This window comes from Brassica napus, chromosome C4 (assembly GCF_020379485.1).
Source record: "Brassica napus cultivar Da-Ae chromosome C4, Da-Ae, whole genome shotgun sequence".
Lineage (NCBI taxonomy): Eukaryota > Viridiplantae > Streptophyta > Magnoliopsida > Brassicales > Brassicaceae > Brassica > Brassica napus.
The window spans coordinates 60,847,871-60,861,977 of record NC_063447.1 but is presented as its reverse complement, the minus strand read 5'-3'; the positions used below and the strand labels follow the sequence as shown (position 1 = coordinate 60,861,977).

The following is a 14,107-nucleotide window of genomic DNA, read 5'->3' as shown; positions in this document are numbered from 1 at the left end:
ATTTATTTATTATATATATAAAAAACATGAGCATAAGAGTCTTTTGCCACTTAGTGAAGAAGGTATTTTTGAAAATGTCTCTTTAGTAGTGGTAAAAATGAAAAGTGGTAGCATGAAAGTGGTAAACCTGTGATTTTCCGAAAAACACTCTTTACAACCTATAATATGTATTTTAAAAATATGTGTACCGAAGACGGTCGAAGATTATGAAGAATATTTGGATCTGTATAGTTTGTTTGATCCTAAGTCTTAATCAGTATCCAGCAAATTAGTCTATATATAATCATTTTAAGGTCATGCAATAAAAAATTCTTCAAGAAAAAAAAGGTCTTCAAAAAAACACAACCATAGACTAGTAAGAACTTACGTTACATAATAAATACGTCTAACCAATCTAAAAATATGGGTCACCAAAAAAAACAAATCTGAGAAAATGTAATCGGGTCCCGTGAATGGCATTTGAACCCCACAAAAAACATGCACTTAAAAGCCCACAAATCTCCAAGCCCTAACAGCAACTCTTCGTTGAATCATGCAATTGCGAACCTCTTTGCTTTGCCATTAAAGTCACAGTCATATGCTCAGAGATTTAATGGCCTTTGTTGAGGGGACCATATCTCTCACTTTCTTGCCTTCACATCCATTTCTTGGTTTCAACTCTTCCACTCTTATATCCTCTTATTTACATACATATGTAGCAAATTCCCTCTAATTTATTATTGTTTTCTCAGAAGAAAATTGGTGAATTAGCCCTTTCTCAAAAAAAAAAAGAAAATTGGTAAATTGTGTAGTAATAAATAAAGATCATAAATATAGAAGATGAGAAAAAGAGTCTAGATTTTGAGGGACAAGCATATCTTGTCCTTTCCCTTTGTATGTGACATCACAATGTTTAGCTTATATATATATATAAGGACCGAACTTCTAAGTAATATAGAAAATACATGGTGAAAGATATTTTATTTCAAGTAGAAGAATACAGTTTTTTTTTTTGTGCACAAGAAGAATACAGAAAATAAGAATGATATGTAGGAAGCCCAAAATTAAAAGCTATAGAACAAATGCAAGTGGAGTTAAAAACAACATGAAGACCTCACCGGTCTCTTTCAGTGTTAAACCATCTATTCTAACTCACCACTTCATCGAATTCACCAAACTCATTATTAGTTTTTTAATACAATAATGCCACGATCAATTAATACCCATGGTATAATGTTCATTACACATTACAACTTAAAGAGGACTGTTTTTACTAAACTAGACATACCTTTCCATAAGATTAGAAAATTTAACGCAAAACCATATATATGAACAATCTTAGTGAGTTTAAAACTAAACACCGATGTTCTACAAATCAGCAATAATCAACATAATTTTTCTAAATTCGGCATAGAAAAACGTATCAGCCTAGCTTTACTCTTACTCGTGTCCTTAGAACTCCTATATATGATAACGTTTAAAATTGCATGTCTTATTGTTTGAAATTTATACAGTCGTTAGTTTCAGAACGTGTAATAGAGTCGGATAAAAAGAATGTGAATAAATATTTAGTATAAAGAAAGAGAGTTAAAAATAAGCGTTAGATTAAAAAAAACATGATTGAATGAGTAAGATTTCTGAATCGGCAGTGACAACAACATTTGAGAGAATGGGTCTCTCAGCTCTGTCTATGTAAGTGAAATGTCAATAGAACATACATACAAATGTGAAATGTGGATTATTATAGCTTTTGGTAGGTTTGTGATTATCATTACTGTCTGAAACTGATATGGGTCTTGTTTCTTTTATTTGGACCACCATTTATGAATATTCCTATATATGCATAACTACATATAAAATATAAGTGAAAGCCAGATAATGGTTTAACAATGTATGTGGGGAACTTTCTCTACATTATGTGATATGTCTCCGACGCTCTTGTCAATTTTCTGTCTAAAACAAACAAATTTCAAGATGGAAACCTAAACTCTTACAATGATTTGGTTTTTAATATTAGAACCCTCGTGCGTCAAAATGAGTCACGTATACATAAATATATCTCATTTTTGTTGCTAGAAATATAGCATTGGCTAGCTACTTAAAACCTATTATTAACCAAAAGAAATTCTTCCTTTGATGTTGGTGATTCTACCACTATAAGCTTCTCGATGGGCCAATTCTTCAACAGGCCTTATGTTTCGGCCCATATGTTTAAACCTTGTAACATACTTTCTCATTCGCAATGTATACAGTATATTGAGGAAACATATTGAGCATTAACATTAACTGGACATAAATTTTCGAAAAAATGGAAATATATGCATTATCGATTTTCATATAACATACAATTTGATAATTGCCAAAATTAACATTTTTGACAGAGTAACAGCGGTACTTTTAATTTCAGGAAACTACTGCACGGGAGCAATATTTGATTTTGGGAGTCAAGGACGACCAATCTTAACCTTTTGGGGTTTATTCGAAACTCTTTTAAACTGCGAGGACTTCGATGAAATAATCTTCAATTTTAATGACTTCTTTGCAATATCTTCAAACCTCTCCGGTTGTTTTCTGATCCTCAACCCCACCCGCCTCCTCTCTCCGCCGCCGCCGCCGGCACCATCCACCTTCCTCTCTCCGTTCAAGAACGGATGCAACAACAGCTCAGAAGCACTTCCCCTCTCTTCAGGCTTTCTTGCGAAACACTTCTCCACAAACTTCCTTGCGTCACACGGCACAGTCTCTGGAATCTCCGGCGCCTTCCCACACAACAAACGAGACTTTATATCATCAACACTAAACCCTGACCACGGATGCTTACCTACACACATCTCCAACACCACGCAACCTAACGACCACAAGTCTAGGGTTTTCTCCACGGTGGTACCGTCCCGTACCGACTCCGGAGACATGTATAACGGCGTTCCGACAAACGGAGATTTGGTTTCCCAACAAACGGACTCCTCTCCTGCCTTTATCGTCAATCCAAAATCCGAAATCTTTAACTCGTACGAGCAAAACCGCGTTTCTTGATCGTGACGCGGGAAGAGAAGGAGATTCTCCGGTTTAAGATCGCAGTGGACGTAACCGTGATCATGTACCAACACTAACCCTTGGAGAAGCATCCGAGTGAAGTCTTTAACGATCGTGTCCGATAACTTTCGGTTTATTCGGATGAAGTCGGTTAGGTTACCACCAGCTGCGTACTCTATGGCCATCTTGTAGACTTTCTTTCCGTTGGAATCGGTTTCTTGAAGCAGTGAGTTACCAAAAGATTGCACGATTCCTTGACATCCTCTGAGTGCCGAGAGGATCTTAAACTCTCTGTTGATAGAGTTGTAGTAATTAGAATCAGAGATCTTCACGGCGTTGTAGAACGTTGAGCCGTCGTCTTTGGTGTAGCTAAAGAGATCTACGGAGCCGTACGTACCCTTTCCTAGAGACTTGATGAACTTCATCTCTGGTTTGGTCTGATCAATCTTTGGTTTCTTTCTGTTAGGTCGCATTGTCTCGCAAGTGATTTGGCTCCGATCAATCTTGATGGTTTATTAGTGCAATGTAATATTTATAAACCCTGAGACTGGTCAGAAAGGAAAATGAAATCCTAATATGATTTGTTGAGAAAAAAAAGGAAATATTGAGCTCGGATAAAAAAGGAAATATTGAGTATACCCTTCTAGAAGATAATGCATATACTGTAGCTAAATAAGATAACGTTAAGAATCCACAGACAAAATATAACACTACGTTACGTTGTATCAGTATGTATGTTGAGTAGCGAATGATTGTGATTGAAATATTTCTTACGCATATAATTTTAGCTACTAACCAGCTAATGCGATTGATATATAGCATCCATAAGATGTCCATCATCCTGTCTATTATCAGTATATTATGCTGTTATGTTGAGTGGTGATCTTTGCATGCAAATTATTACAGAAACGAATGATGGTGCCTAAAATGGCGTATAATATGGACAAAAGGAAGAGAAGAACGTATATTTATTAATCAGCATTACATCAAGTTTATCTGACCATAATCAAAAGTATTCGTCTTCCGTCTTATTCACTTTGCCTGTCTAAACACGTACAAAATCAGACATGGGCATCAATTTTTTGTATAAGATTAATTTAGTTTAAGTAGTAGGTGAAGAGAGACACAAGGGAAGCTCCAACCAATGAGCCAAGAGCCGGTACGGCTACGGAGGCTCCGCTTGCGGCGGGTCCTGGTGCAGGAGCTCCAACCTCTGTAGCCATGACGGCGGTCATGGAGGCAGCAGCGAAAAGAACTCCGCAGGCAATCTTCTTCATCTCCATTTTTAGTTGAGACCTGAAAGGTTTTTTTCTTTTCTTATTTCTTGCTACTTTTGTTACTTTTTATTTTTATTTTCTTGCAGGTCTGAAGAGAAAGGATGGTGTTCAAGAGTATTTATACCGGAGGTAGATAAGTTATTTTTAGGGAGGTTTATTTTAGGTATCGATTTCTAACCAGATATTTAGAAATTACATCAATAATGTAAGTTAAGGATACTAATCACCGCTGAATTTGTATGCCATTGTGTGGCTTTGAGTCATTTCAGCGTTTCCATCCATTTATATTTTACCGGGTCATATGTATTTTTCTAAGTTAGTAACACTATTTAATTTATTTACAAACTTTTAACTTTTGAAAACACACTAGCTAGGTTACAAATAAAAAAGCTATATCAAACCTTTAACCAAAATTAGCAGACTGGACTAAATGTAGCATATCTACAATTCAAAAAAAAATTGGATGTTGTGATGGAAGAAGTATTAGGTGTGCATACATTGCATTAGTGTTGGGTATGGTTGTGATGTGATCTTATAATAATCCTATTTGCTTATAGTTTAAGATGTTCTAAATATTCACTGATGCTGCTATTCCTAGGCCTGTGAAACTCTGATCTTAACTCATATTTTAAGCTTTTTATGACTATATATCCGAGAGCATTTTCAACTACATCCGATCCCGCTATACTATTGTTCCTTCCTCATAGGTTGGTATGGATCAATACGAACTTGATTACTAAGCTGGCTCGTCTCTAAGGAAAGAAACAGCTGAGATATGCTAATTTTATACAAACTAAAAACATGTTTATTGTAGGTTTCTTAGGTTGAATCTCTTACAAAAAGCTAAAAAACGTCTCTTAAATAAGAGATATAAGAGACGTCTCTTATCTTTTTTAGTTAAAAGCTAAGAGACCGTATCTTATATTACGATAAGAGATCCAACCTAAGAGACCTGCAATAAACATGCTCTAATAGGATCAAAGAATCCACATAATGTATCTTATGAGCTTTGATCTAATGTTTATTGACGAGGGAAAGTTTGAGTGGCCTTAGAGCATCCGCAATGGTGAGTCCCATTGCGGAGTCCTTAGATAGTTAAATATTAATATATTTTTTGTTTTGTTTTTGTTTGAATAGTGAAGGATCCGAATCGAAATAGTGAGTCCAATGGTGAGTCTGATTGCGGAGTCCTTAGGTATATAAATTTTTTTTTTTTTATATATAATTTTAGAAAGGAAAATTTAAATAAAACATGATTAAATAAAAACATGATTAAATATAAAGATTACACATAAGGGTTTATAAGATGTAACGGTAGCTAAACACACGGTCAAAGCAGAGGAAAAGACTTGAGCATTCTCCTAATTCATCTGTGAGAAGATTCACCACTCTTTCTGCTCAAGTATTTGCTCAGTATTTCAGAGCACTCTTTTCTTTCCGGACATACATACATCAATGGAGTAGTTTTCCCATCTCCAACCACATTGAACACAAATAAGTCTCCTATCTCGCAATTGTTATCGAGACAAAACTTTCTCCAGCCTCTTGTGATGTATTACTTGCCGCCTGATTCGGTAAATCGCAAACTCACATTCCATGAATTTCCCTCTTTGTTCACCAGTATGGTCTCTTGGCATTGTTTGTTCAAAGCAGTAGAACTCGTAGCTCCCACAGGAAGATACTGCAAACAAATAACGTAAAGACACATAATAGATTAAACCATTTATTTGACTAACTAAATTGACTCACAAATTTGTCTTCTTGTAGATTTGAAGCAGTGACCTCAGCCAAAAAACAGTAGTCGAATGAGAAAGAAGACATTGCCCCTGTTCCTCGGTATAGTACCCACCAGGAGAGGGCTTGCGTTGTAGTAGTCAACGATACGGTTCCAGAAAGCATCAGCTTTCTGTTCAGTGCTCACCACAGGGTCCTTACTGGTGTTAAGCCACGCACCAATAAGGATTTTATCCTCTGTGGGAGACCATTTCCTCCTCTCCTTCACACCAGACTTATCGGGAACTTGGCTATCGAACCAATTAGCTTCGGGTGATTCAATGTCAATGGGGATTTGACTAGTTAGTAGGTTTACATAACCGGAAGTGTTAGCCATGTTTACAAGTTGGTGTGTGACATTATTCTACCGACAAAGACCCTTAAGTAAGCTAACTTCCTACTAATTAAAGCCTATCAAATCAGAGCAGTTGGGTAGATAGAAAGCAAATAACTATCATTTAACACCAAAGCTAGGCCGAATTAATTCCTAAGTAAGTAATTAAAGCAACTCAAATCAGAGCAGATAGCAAGTTACAAGCAAACTAAGTTCATTTCAAACACAACATCAATACTAACTTTTTTAAAAATATCATACCTTATTACAGAAAATCCCGAGGACCGCCACTCTCCTTTGAAACCTTTCCAATGATTCCTGAAAAAAACATGAGATAAAACATTAAAAATTTTCATCAAAATTCAAGAAAATACAATGAAACAGAGGAGAGAAACTTACCTCGCACAATCAATAACACCAAACCTATTAAAACTAACAGACAGACCGTTAGCTTAACTCCTGATTTGTTCTTGGAAAGCTCATGTACCGTCTTCTCAAGGTGAAGGACCTTCTGCTCACTCTCATAACCTTGGACCTTAAGATCCTAAGTTGTCTCTGAAACTCCATCATCTCCTCCATTACTGCCACTTCCCACTATTTCCAAACGTGGCAGTCTCCATCATCAGCATTGTCGCACGTAAAGTACCTTCTGTATGGATTTTTAGAAGTGTAAGAGCATCCGAGAACAGGCTGAGCTCCACAGTAACATATCGTGGGGATTCCATCATCAGCCTCTGGTTGACGTGGGTACTGAACCGGCAATGAATTGCAGTAGCTACTGTCAGCTTCATCCCCGTAAATCTGACATTCGGCTTCAAGAAGGGAGGTTATGTCTACAGACTCTGATGATGAAAAGGACTGACTGTAGCTGTAATCTTGTCCCATTTTCGTTAACCTGAAAGAAATTATGTAAGAACATAGTTAAACAACAATAATCATCATCACAAAACGAATTCAGCGAGATATAATAAGAGAAAGTTAAAAGAAGATTGAACGAGCTTAAAAACAAATTAGTTAGCGAAACGAATTCAACCAAAACCCCAGTACAACGCGTATAATCATCAAACCAAATATTAATTCAACGAATTCAAATAATTAAACGAATTACAACTTAAAGAAATCAACGAGCTACTCAAACGGAAGCAACGAGCAACGAAACATAGAACATATCGATTGAACGAGCTTTAAAACCCCTCTCCCCAAATCATTTTATACCCAAATCGTTTTGAAACCCTAATTTTAATCGTTAAACGAAATCGATTCAAACCCCATAACCCAACCAGATTGAGAGGAAGTAAGAAGATAACGTGGTCTGAATCGAAAAATCAGAGGAATCAAGAAAATTACGCAACGATCTACCTTCGTAAAGAACACGGAGAGGAATCGCCCTTCCTGTCGCCTTTCTCTCGAGAGCCCCTTTTTTTCTACGCGGTCGGTCGAAAATGAGTTAACCATTTTTGACCCAACGCAACACAAACGACACCGGCCCTCTCAACGCATAACATGTACACAAGGATCAAATCCTTAAAACCCTTCGCGACGGGTCAATCCTTAGCTTAAGTCGAATAATTAATATTATTATATTGTCACTAACCTAAGGATTACACCTAAGGATCACACTTGGACCTCCGTTGCAGTCGCTCTTATATCTTTTGGTTATTTAAATTGGTTTGAATGTTTCAAATGGATCGCATGGATCTTGTGAGGTCCAATGTCTTCATTATGTTTTCTTATGTGGATACTTCATCCTTTAAAGAGGTCTAAAGCCCATTAAATAGTCATCGTTTGTGTATTGGATTGGTTCGGGAGGAAAATATTTATATTCTGTCCGAGTATTTGTATAATTTGTTTTTTGACAAAATGTGTAATTAGTTTGTTCTCAACCCAAACTTTCCTGGTAAAGTAGATTTGCTGGTATTGATTTTGCCATTATCTCTGTTGATGAATGACAATAAAGTGATCAAATCTGAAGACTTCTAGGAAATAATAAAAGATAAAGAGAATACAAAGAGAATAATTAGAAGGAGAAGGAAGAATGAATTAGCTTCTGCTGATATGCTTTTACTTCTCACGCTACTTTTTCTGTATTCTTTCCCCTTTGGTTTTGATTAAAGCTGCATTAAAATCAGCTTTTTCCTTTCTTTTAAATTCAGGGATAGATTGATGAATAAATTCTTGAAAATATTAAAAATGATTCTTGAGTATAATATATTCTCTCAATAGGTTTGGTGTTATCTTGAATAAGATACTCCGCATAAGATTTGTGCTCTGTGTTTGATGATCACATCACCACAAAGCTTTTGGTAAATAAAATATTAATGGGAATATAAAAGGTGATAAAGAAAATCACTTAGGAACAAACATATGCACCGAAAGTTGATCATTGAAAGGTGACGATCAACCGGTTTTGTTCTTTCCCACAAATCTATTTGATCTGTTTACTTTAAATTATAAGAACAAAAGAATTACCAACAAAAATAAATAACTTAAAAATACTGTTGCACCATGCTCTATGGCAAAAGAAGACCCACAAAAAAACATATTCGCACTAATCTTGGTTTCCTTATTTTTCTGATCAAAGAATAATGATAAGAATGAGTTAAAGAAAAACAGTCACGTGAGCTTGAGGACTCAAAATTGGTTGCACCAAGGAGAGAAAGAGGTTTATAATTTATCAGATGTAGATATTAAGAATTACTGAATATTAAATGTTCATATTAAATCAACCCACCAGGCCACCACCACCACGCAAAGCTAAATTTGTATATTCCAAAGCATTTTTTTTAAAAAAGAAAAAGATGTGGTTGATCAGTTTTATCAAGATTGATAGATGACAAGAACTTAACTAAAGATGTCTATAATATCATTCTCACCTGCCCAATAAATAAACCACATCCACATCTCAAAGAAAATCCAAAATAAACCCTTTATGGATTTGCCCCCACTCAACTCTACCCGACATAATTACATTTATTAATTGCACTAATGCTCAAATGAATATCTCTAGATATTGTGTCACTTAAAGATAAATAGACATACGAGAATATGTTTTTCGAAAGGGATAAAAAAGATAAACCAAAAGTTTAAATATTATAGAATTTAATTTCAGAGTTCTCAACATATAAAAGATAACAAATATTCATACAATAAATAAAAATAATAATCATGATAATAATGGGAGAATATCCTAAAAATAAATATGAAAATGGGAGAAAAAAAAACCAAGAAGTTTTTTTTCTTTCTCTTCTCCTCCTTCCCATAAGCCTTTTGTTCTTGTTTTGTTGTTCCCTTCTCTTATCTAAAAATTGTGAAAATTAATTTGACCAAAAACATAGAAAACCTCTTCCTTCTTTTGTTAATCTTGTTACCACTTCTACCACCTGTAAACAAAAGAGGTTCATATAAACCAACCACACAGAGAGAGACAATAAAAAACAAGAAAAAGTGAGCTTCTTTGGTTTTAACTAACCTCTCAATTCTGCTGAGCTACGAACTGATCGAGCTGCATTTGCTCAATCCAAGCTTCAAGGCCAGCATGATCCATTACCATTTCAGACGTTGTTGTTGTTGTTGGCTGCTGCATTGTGTTTTGGCCAGTGTTAGAAGATGTAGCAGCTGCTTTCTCTTTGGCCTCGTTTGGATTCTCCTTCACCAGTGACTGAACCCATGAAACATCAGGCTCAACACCACCATCAAACGACAACTTCCCAAGCGCTGCCGCCTCTGAGCTCATCCCCCAATCCGGTTTACCATTTGATGAACCCCATTGAGATGACCACGCGTTGTTGTTATTATTGTTGTTAACCGGCGAACCAACAACAGGGCTTGAGCTTGTTCTAAGCTGCTCCCTGGATCTAAGGCTACGGAACTGATTCTGCTGCTGTTGCTGCTGCTGCTGCTGCTTCACGCATTGAGCAAGCATAGAGACGCGAGAACTCATCGGCGAGATTGGCTCAACCACATTCCGAGGAGACATCCTTCCTCCCCCTGAAAACAAAGAGTGATCCACACTCTTTGGCGAAGAGTAGCTTGTGTTGATAGGAGACAACATACTCTGCTGCTGCTGTTGCTGGAATTGATTAAACACAGCTGACTTATGCGTAGGAGAGAAAACAGCAGATGCCAAAGCCGAATCATTAAACCTCGGAGAAGAAGAGCTTTCCGCAGAGAAAAGATCTTCAAGATTCGAAGGAGGCAGCGATTTCATCCGACCAGACCTACTCAACGAGCTGTTGAACTCATTAAGAAGCTGCTGCTGCTCGTACTCCGCCAACATATTCATCTCATCTCTCGCATTGAAAGAAGATCTCAGCCTGCTCGACCGTAGATTGCTCCCAGGCAACTGCAGAGCAGGAACGTTCGGCTGCGGCCACGCCATCGACGACATCCCGTTACCCCCGGAGGACGGCGAGAGCGGAGACATGACAGAGACTCCAGACGGAGAGCCGGGCGGTAAAAGACTCAACGCAGCGGCGAAATCAGCGTTAGACCGAGGCGAAAGAACGGCCGAACCGGTCGACTCGTACAGCGGTCGAAGCTCCTCGGGTATATGGGCGAAGAAACAAACCCGGCGAGCGCATCCCGTTCCATCTTTGCAGAGACGCGTGCGGTACTGAGCCGGGTGAAGCCAGCACTCGAACACGCCGTGCGCGAACTCGCACATGTCCCCTCTTCTACAAGCTCCCTTCCGAAAATCCGGACAGGGAACGCAGCTGTAATGAAACTTCCTCGGGTCCCTCCTCCGCGCGTTCTCGCCCGGGTGGACGAAGGGACACTCCGTCCAGTCGTGCGAGTACGCGCGCGAGCATGGCCTTACTTTAAACGAATACATCCTAAACTCGTCCGTTGAGTAGATACTGTTCTTGATATCCGGCAACGACGGATCGACGGGATACTCTTTCTTGAACTCCGTAGACGATTTCATCTTAAACGGAGACTCGCCATCGCCATCACCATACTCCTCTTCATTAGGAGAATTAGACCTGCTGGTCCTAACATTCGTCACAACCCTCAAGTTCCTCTCCGCGGTAGCCGCGGAGAGAAGCTCCTGAAGCATAAGCTTCACACCTTCAAGCTTCGGAGGGACAACGATAACATCGCCAGCCCTCTGACCATCAGCATCCATCAGATTCAAATCAGCTCCAGCCGCGAGAAGCAGCTTAACGACCTGAACAGCGTTCACGGCCCCTCCGGAGGCGGCGCAGTGTAAGGCGGTGGTCTGATCGCTCCCGCAGGCTCGGTTCACGTCGGTTAAAGAGAGGATCAGCTTGATCACGTCGATGCTTCCGTAAGTAGCGGCGACCATCAAGGGGGTTCTGTGATCGTTGACCATGGCTTTGGAGCCTTTTTGGCGACCGTACCAGAGACCAGGCTCGTCTACGCAGGAAGGGTCTCTGTCGATGGATAGCCTCACGCCTTCTACGTCGTTGTTAGCGGCTAGCTCGAGGAGGCTAGCGAAAGTGTCCTCTGTTTCGACTGTCAAGTGGTTCATCTCTATGTTGGTGGTGGAATCTTCTGACGACGAGATCTGGTTTAATTGGTCTGATCCACAGCACATAGTTCCATCTGTGGAATCGGATTCTGCATCATCAAATAAACAGATCATCAATCCAGATCGAAAAAAAACAAAAAAAAAACTCGGATTTATGTTATTTTCAGACAAGAAGGGAGAGTTCTGTCTGAAACAAAAACACTATGTCTTAAACTCAAGTCAAACAGATTTCAAAGAAGAATCAATCAAGAGGATTATTGCATAAAAGCTACTTCCAAAAATAGAACTGACACGCGCGGATAAAACTAAATCTTAAAATCTGATTTGTTCTTTACAGGAACACCAAAGTCAAACAGATCAGAAAAAAAAGACATAACTGGGTATTGATGCATGTTAACTGATAAAACAAACATAAAGATTCGATCTTTTCTCACCTTTGATTTTTCTCGAAGCTCAATAGAACACAAGCGAACACATCTTGCCGGAGACTTTTCGATGGTTTTAACAAATCAGGTAGATCTAGAGAAAAATAAAGAGAGTGTTATTGAGCAAGTGAGGAGAAAGAGAAAGGAAATACTTATTTTTTCCCGAGAAAATCTGGGATAGGAAAATAAAAAAGAATCTGGTGTGAAGTGATTTTAGAGAGAAGAAGAAATGGTGAGAGCTTGTTCTTCTACCATCTCCATGTCCCAAGCTCAGATCTCTAGAAAAAAAAAAGTATTTTACATCCAATTAAAATTAAAAATATTTATTTTCTGAGAAAACATATCATTTTCCATTATTATTATTTATTAAATTTCGCTATCCAATAGAAGAAAGATATAAAAAATTATTTGTATTCTAACCTCTATCCATCTTACGTATTTTAAATCAGCTCAGCCCAATAAGAACGATCCACGTCATAACTAAACAGAAGAATTTGAGGATAAATCTGTCATTTAAAATTCTAGAAGCTGAGGTGGCAGCTACTGATTGGTTGACAGTGGAAGTGGACACGCATGTAACCTCTTAGCTTTTGTCCTTCGGGTCAAATTATGCAGTAACTATATTTAATGTGAGTTCCTAAATTAAAGAGGTAGCAATCTAGTGTGTCGAATTACATCGTATTAAAGTTTAATCAGATACGTGGCGACACAAGTGTGGCTTAAAAAAAATCTCTAGACGCTCTGCTTTCACCTGATTAGGCGTGGACATTTTAGACGGGTCTTCGGACCCGATCTGAAACCAACTCGTAAAATTCTGGTTCGCGAACCGATCTTTTTACCTTATTGAATCCTGTTGTGGAGGATCCGCGGATCTTGGATCCGACCCGATCCGAACCCGAATGAGATACCTGAAAACCTAAAATTTCTAGTATATCTTTATAAATAAATATAAGTGTTTCAGTATATTTTTATTATTATGGATATATTTTTTAAGTTTCAGATTTGAGTTTTCGGGTATGGTTTTGGATTTTGGGTAAAAATTTAAATTGTCAAAAATATAATTCCGATAATCAAAAAAAAAATTTATATTTTTCATGTCTTGATCAGATTTTAGATAAAATTTATCATATTTTTTAGTATTTAAATATTTTCAGATATTTTGTGTGTTTTGAATATTTTTTGGGTTGTCGGATCCGAACCGAATCCGGTTCGAAACCTGACCAAATCTAAACTGACAAACTCTAATTGTTCTATTGGATTTAACTATCAAAAACCTGAACTGATCCGGATTTGACATGGCCCGAACCAAACCCGAACCAACAAATTTTAATTACCATATTAGGTCTAAATATCTAAGTTCGAAAGATTCGGACCCGACAAGATCCAGTCCGAATCCGGTCCGATGACTCAGGGCCTATAGATTATCCTCACGGAAATACTGTAGTAAGTCAATTATATTTATACCCCTTTTATTTTTTTTGCTTGAGGAGACACGTGGAGTAAAAACATTGAGCAATGAGCACAATAAGACACGGACGCGAGCTTCTGTGGTTTTACCGGTGAAGCAGGTGGTACGGACGGCATGCGGGATGGAGAAAGAAAACGGGAGGAACCGGTAGCCTATTGCGGCGTAATTGAGAGGATTATTAAACGATTTTAAGAAGGGTAACTGGCGTCCACAAAGCGTACGGAGAATGGACTCGACACATTCCATTCTATTTATTTCCAGTTAATTAATTGTAAGAGTCAATCTAAACAAAGAGATAAATAAAGTGGTTCTTAGATATTCCCTTCG

The 14,107-nt window shown here is 37.9% G+C and overlaps 2 protein-coding genes and 1 pseudogene across 3 annotated transcripts; all 3 read right to left on the bottom strand.

Annotated features, from left to right (window-relative positions):
* Window positions 1-1,972: 1,972 nt before the first annotated feature.
* On the bottom strand, window positions 1,973-3,781 carry LOC106395091 (mitogen-activated protein kinase kinase kinase 20-like). Its single transcript, XM_013835618.3, has one exon. The coding sequence runs from the start codon at window positions 3,483-3,485 to the stop codon at window positions 2,424-2,426; it is 1,062 nt and encodes a 353-aa protein (XP_013691072.2). The 5' UTR covers window positions 3,486-3,781; the 3' UTR covers window positions 1,973-2,423.
* Window positions 3,782-3,965: 184 nt separating this feature from the next.
* LOC111205842 lies at window positions 3,966-7,347 on the bottom strand (annotated as a pseudogene). The gene is made up of 2 exons (XR_007322683.1): window positions 6,796-7,347; window positions 3,966-6,714 (listed from the first exon to the last, which is right to left on the bottom strand). The product of XR_007322683.1 is annotated as an uncharacterized LOC111205842 (transcript).
* Window positions 7,348-9,467: 2,120 nt separating this feature from the next.
* LOC106391748 (zinc finger CCCH domain-containing protein 30-like) lies at window positions 9,468-12,717 on the bottom strand. Its single transcript, XM_013832450.3, has 3 exons — window positions 12,322-12,717; window positions 9,866-11,976; window positions 9,468-9,776 (listed from the first exon to the last, which is right to left on the bottom strand). The coding sequence occupies exon 2, from the start codon at window positions 11,951-11,953 to the stop codon at window positions 9,869-9,871; it is 2,085 nt and encodes a 694-aa protein (XP_013687904.1). The 5' UTR covers window positions 11,954-11,976; window positions 12,322-12,717; the 3' UTR covers window positions 9,468-9,776; window positions 9,866-9,868.
* Window positions 12,718-14,107: the final 1,390 nt, after the last annotated feature.